Source organism: Carassius auratus, chromosome 17 (genome assembly GCF_003368295.1).
Source record: "Carassius auratus strain Wakin chromosome 17, ASM336829v1, whole genome shotgun sequence".
Lineage (NCBI taxonomy): Eukaryota > Metazoa > Chordata > Actinopteri > Cypriniformes > Cyprinidae > Carassius > Carassius auratus.
Window position 1 is genome coordinate 2,157,956 of NC_039259.1, and position 6,000 is coordinate 2,163,955.

Below are 6,000 nucleotides of genomic sequence, written 5' to 3' on the forward strand. Positions count from 1 at the left end.
TGGCACCCCTACTCACCGGTGAAGCACAGAGGGCTTACTTCTCGCTCCCCCTGACGAGTGCCGACAGTTATGTCGAAGTGAAGCGAGAGATCCTGGCGAGGCTGGGCCTCTCCCCTGTAAGTGCCGCCCAACAGTTCCACGAGTGGGAATACAAGCCCCGGGTGCCAGCCCGTGCCCAGGCAGCCGAACTCAGCCGCCTCGCCCAGCACTGGCTGTTGGCAGGAAACCCCACACCAACACAGGTAGCGGAACGAGTGGTGGTCGATCGCCTCCTGCGCGCACTACCTCGCGCCCACCGACAGGCCGTCGGCATGAGGGACCCACGTGACGTCCGGGAACTAGTGGAGGCGATCGAGCTGGCGGATGCCGTTCATCCCAGCGGGGCAGGGGACCGGCTGCCGCCATTCCCCCGGAGGGTGGTCCAGGAGCGACGCCCGCTCGAAGGCACCGCGCGACCCGTCAGCAGGCCGACGGTTCCCCCACCGCGAGATGAGCCCATGCCAAGTGCCGAACCACCGTCGCCTCCGCGAGCCTGGCTGGCAGGCTGCATCCTTCACCAACGGGTGCCGGCGGGAGCCCCCGAAGCAGATGTGAAGGTGGAGGGAAGACGGTTCCGGGCCCTGTTGGACTCAGGCAGTGCGGTCACCCTCATCCAGGCGCGGCTGTGCGCCCCGCGAAGCGGCCGGAAAAACTTCCTACCGATTACCTGTGTGCACGGAGACACTCGTCAAGTACCGGCCCGTGAAATGGTCATTTCGTCCCCCCAAGGCACCTGGCCAGTGGAGGTAGGCCTGGTGAAGGACCTGCCGGTGGCCGTACTGCTTGGAAGGGATTGGCCCGGCTTCGAGAAGCTGCTGTCCGCCGCTACCCAGCCTGCCAGCCCCAAGGGGAACCGTCGAAGACCGAGGCGGCCGCCTGGACCCCGCCGCCGACCGGCCCTGCTCGTCTCCGACAGTGGGAGAGAAGGTGAGGCCCCCTCCCAATCTACTAATCTGTTTTATGATGTCTACCAACAGGCCGCTGGAGGGGGCTCTTTCGCCAAGGAACAGCGGGAGGACGACCGACTCAAGCACTGTTGGAGCCAGGTGCGAGTCGTGGATGGAGAGGACGTCCTCCCCCGGCCCCACCCTCTCCCACATTTTGTCGTAGAGAATGGCCTGCTGTATTGTGTCGCCCAGCGTAGGGGGGAGGAGAAAAAGTTACTAGTTGTGCCTCGTGCCAAGACCGAGACCATTCTGGAGCTGGCCCATTCCCACCCCATGGCAGGACACCTCGCGGCAGCCAATACTGCCCAACGCATCCGCGACCGGTTCCATTGGCCGGGCCTGGACGCCGAGGTAAAGCGGTTCTGCCAGGCCTGCCCGACCTGTCAGGCCACGTCGCCCCGGACTCCTCCCCCCAGCCCGCTCATCCCGCTGCCTATCATCGAGGTGCCCTTCGAGCGGATTGGAATGGACATAGTGGGGCCGTTGCCGAAGTCTGCCCGAGGGCATGAGCACATCCTGGTCATCGTCGACTATGCCACCCGGTACCCAGAAGCAGTCCCCCTGCGGAAGGCCACCGCAAAGTCCATCGCCCAGGAGCTGTTTCTGCTGGCCAGCCGAGTCGGCCTCCCCTCAGAGATCCTGACTGACCAGGGAACCCCCTTTATGTCCCGGCTAATGGCTGACCTCTGCCGGCTGCTGCGGGTGAAGCAGTTGAGGACCACTGTTTATCACCCCCAGACTGATGGCCTCGTAGAGAGATTTAACCAGACCCTCAAGCAAATGCTCAGACGTGTGGCGGCGGAGGACAAGCGGGATTGGGACCTCATGATCCCCTACGTGCTCTTCGGGATCCGCGAAGTTCCCCAGGCCTCAACTGGCTTCACCCCCTTCGAGCTCCTGTTTGGCCGTCAACCCCGGGGCCTCTTGGACGTGGCCCGGGAAGCGTGGGAGCAGCAGCCGGCCCCGCATCGTACCGTCATCGAACATGTCCGGCAAATGAGGGAACGGATCGACCGAGTGATGCCGTTAGTCCGGGAACACCTCACCAGGGCCCAACAAGCGCAGCAACGTCATTATGACCGGACAGCCCAGCCACGGGAGTTCCAACCGGGAGACCGCGTCATGGTCCTGGTCCCCAGCTCCGCCTTCAAATTTCTGGCCTCCTGGAAGGGGCCCTACTCGGTCGTCGAGAGGGTTGGACCGGTCACTTACCGCCTGAGACAGCCGGGACGACGGCAGGCGGAGCAACTCTACCACGTCAACCTCCTAAAGAAATGGGTGGGGACCCGGGACCAAGTAGCTGCCCTAAGCCTCACCGAGCCCGTGGTTGTGGATATCAACCCCCACCTTTCGGCTGCCCAGAAGACGGAGCTGCAGCACCTGGTCAGTCAGTTCCAGGATGTGTTCTCCTCTCAGCCCGGGCAGACCAACGTGCTTCAACACCATATCCGGACGCCCCCAGGAGTCGTCGTTAGGCAACGGCCCTACCGAGTCCCGGAGGCTCGTCGGCAGGCTATTGAGGAAGAGGTCCAACAGATGCTAAAGTTGGGGGTAATAGAACCATCCCGGAGTCCGTGGTCCAGCCCCATTGTGATGGTCCCAAAGCCGGATGGCACCCTCCGCTTTTGTAACGACTTCCGCCGCCTGAACGAAGTCTCCGAATTCGACGGGTACCCCATGCCTCGGGTGGACGAACTGCTGGACCGGCTAGGAAGGGCCCGGTATATCAGCACCCTAGACCTAACCAAGGGCTATTGGCAGGTACCGCTCTCCGAGGCCGCCAAGCCGAAAACCGCCTTCTCCACCCCCAGTGGCCACTGGCAGTACCGGACCCTTCCCTTCGGCCTACATGGGGCCCCCGCGACGTTCCAGCGGATGATGGACATCCTCCTGCGGCCTCACCAAGCTTACGCGGCCGCCTACCTGGATGACGTCGTGGTCCACTCCGAGGCGTGGGACGAACATCTGGATCGTCTGCGGAGGGTGCTCTCGGAGCTCCGGCGGGCTGGACTTACCGCCAACCCCCGAAAATGCCACCTAGCCCTCTCTGAGGCCAAGTACCTGGGCTATCAAGTCGGCCGAGGACTCATCCGGCCGCAAGACAAGAAAGTTGAGGCCATCCACGCCGCACCAAGACCGGAGACAAAGACCCAGGTACGAGCCTTCTTGGGGTTGGCGGGTTATTATCGTTGTTTTATCCCCAACTTCTCCTCTTTAGCCGCCCCCCTGACAGACCTGACCAGGAAGGGGCAGCCGGAGAAAGTATGCTGGACCCCGTCGGCGGAAGAAGCCTTCTCCCAGGTGAAAGCAGCACTCACGTCCTCGCCGGTACTCCGCGCCCCGGACTTTAGCTGCCCCTTCCTGCTGCAGACGGATGCTTCCGACACAGGACTAGGAGCGGTCCTCTCCCAAATTCAGGAAGGTGAGGAGCATCCGATCATCTACATCAGCAGGAAGCTGTCCCCCGCCGAGAGGAAATACGCCGCTGTGGAGAAGGAAGCCCTGGCCATCAGGTGGGCAGTCCTGGAGCTCCGGTACTACCTCCTGGGCCGCAAGTTCACCCTGGTAACCGACCACGCGCCCCTACAGTGGATGGCCCGCGCCAAGGACACCAACGCCAGGGTGACTCGCTGGTTCCTAGCGCTCCAGGACTTCCACTTCGAAGTCCGCCATCGAGCTGGGGCCGCCAACGCGAACGCCGATGGCCTCTCCCGGATCTGGACAGCTTATGCAGGTCTGTCAGGGGTCATTCCCCACCCTCCCCTAATCTCACCCCTACTTTCTACATGTCTTCGCAGGACCAGAACGACGCTTAGGGGGGGGGGATGTGACGAGCACTCCCAGAGGAATCAGCGTCGCCCTGGAAACCAAACCAAAACACCTGCACGTCCTCGTCACCGGCTGATCGGTCACAGCTGCTCCCCATCAGCCAGCACATTGAAAAGCAGCACATGTTGCACTGAGAAGAGGTTCTCAAACAGAACGCAAAGCTGGACTAACCCCTCTCTCCTATCCCCACAGAAAGCAGCGAGTGACCGACAGCCCACACCCTTTGGAGCACGTCTGGACACCCACTTTCCCCTTGATTGGCACAGAGGAGCACGGAGAGCACACGGGGAGCACCAACCAGCGGAAAGCAGATCAGGACACTTCACCAGGCACCCTTCACTTTTCAATAAACCCACCCTCCGGGGCTTTTGATTTCACGTACCTCTTGTCGAGTGGTTCTTCACCCCGTGACAATATATATATATATATATACACTAGAAAGTGAAAAATAAAATCTACTAAATTTTATTAACATAAATTAATTGTATTTTAGCTGCAATAAAATGTGACTGGTTGTCACTTTCCAAAGGTTCTGATTTTTTCTGTCTCTTTTTGTAGTTAAATGCTGATAATTATGAAAATGACCCTGAACTGCAGAAGATCCGTGAAGAAAAGGGTTACTCCTATATGGATATCATAACGATTCACCCAGATAAACTTCCTGATTATGAGAACAAAGTAGGTTATGCATATTAACATGATTTAATTTGTATAAAAAAAAAAAAAATCAGTACGGTATGTTTATTTTTGTAATGAAATCCATCTGTAAATTTCAAACTCTTATTTTCCAGGTGAAAATGTTCTATGAAGAACATCTTCATCTTGACGATGAGATCCGCTATATACTGGACGGATCGTCTTACTTTGATGTGAGGGGCAAAGATGACCGCTGGATCCGAATCGCTGTGTCTAAAGGGGATCTTATCACGCTGCCGGCGGGAATTTACCACAGATTCACCGTTGATGAGAGTGTATGCGTCTCAGAATTTACTGAACTAAAGCATTTCCATTCAGTCATTTAGTGCTGTCAGAATGAGAGTCTGATAAAACATCACAATAATCCTCAAGACAGTGATACAATGCTACATTTCTACAAATGATGAAGAAAGAAACTCATCTACAAGTTGAACGATCTGAGGGTGAGGACATTCATTTTTTTAAACTAAAACAGTGTTTTGCTTTTCTCTTTAGAACTACACAAAAGCCATGCGTCTGTTTGTTGGTGAACCGGTCTGGAAGGCCTACAACCGCCCAGCTGATGACTTTGACATCCGCAAAGCCTATGTGAACTCCCTGAGCTGCTCTTGAGATGCATGATGGGATTGGTTTAGTTGTGCTCTACATCAGTGATGATCAGGAGAATCAAACTCTGCTGTGCCTTTAACAAACACTCTTGAACGGGTTACAATCATGAGTACGACATCTAAAAAATCATTACTAATGATAAACACATGAGGTTTTTGATAGTTATGACAATGAATTGTAGTCCTGGAAGGCTGTGTGGATGGTGGTTGTTTAATAGACTCAAATTTTGTACCATTAATTCATGTAAGTAATGAAGACATGTTAGACATGTCTTATTGAAATGAAAACGTGTTTGTTTGAATGATCACTGATATTCTTACAGTTTAGCCTATAAGTGTTTGTTTTTTTATTCATACCACAACAGACAACTATTAATTAGCTCAAAAGAGACTGAATCCTAGTTTGATGATCTTAAAGCATTTCACTGATTTCTTTGTTCGTTGATTAAATAAAACAATATTTTCTCTGCATTGTAAAAATGAACTGGTCAAGCATCAGAAATGTATGAAATGTTGCATGTTTTCTTAGAATTCTCAGTTTTTCACGTGTGCCGTGTTTTATGAAGACTTAGATTTTTTGTGCAAACAACCCAACTTTTGGTCTGAAAATGTATAGGTAAAAAAAAAAAAAAACCTTTTAATACAATTTTATATATGTATACACAGGTGCTGGTCATATAATTAGAATATCATCAAAAAGTACCTTGGTTGTAATGAGCGGTTATTTGAGTTTCTGTTGCTTCTACAACTAGTCTGGCCATTCACCTCTGACCTCTGACATCAACAAGGCATTTTCATCCACAAAACTGTTGCTTAATGGAAAAAGTTACAGCATTTACAATTACAGAGATGCTAGCAAAAAATTTCAATTAGATTCTCAG

At 54.1% G+C, this 6,000-nt stretch overlaps 1 protein-coding gene across 2 annotated transcripts in view; it reads left to right on the top strand.

Moving 5' to 3' along the window:
• Positions 1-5,709, top strand: part of adi1 (acireductone dioxygenase 1) — a 31,642-nt gene extending 25,933 nt beyond the window's left edge. For both annotated transcript variants that reach the window (XM_026285278.1, XM_026285277.1), the window contains exons 2-4: positions 4,374-4,493; positions 4,607-4,786; positions 5,007-5,709. In XM_026285278.1, the coding sequence (XP_026141063.1) occupies positions 4,374-4,493; positions 4,607-4,786; positions 5,007-5,123 (417 nt within the window). In that variant the 3' untranslated portion in view covers positions 5,124-5,709. The remainder of the gene's footprint in view (positions 1-4,373; positions 4,494-4,606; positions 4,787-5,006) is intronic.
• The last annotated feature ends 291 nt before the right edge of the window (positions 5,710-6,000 follow it).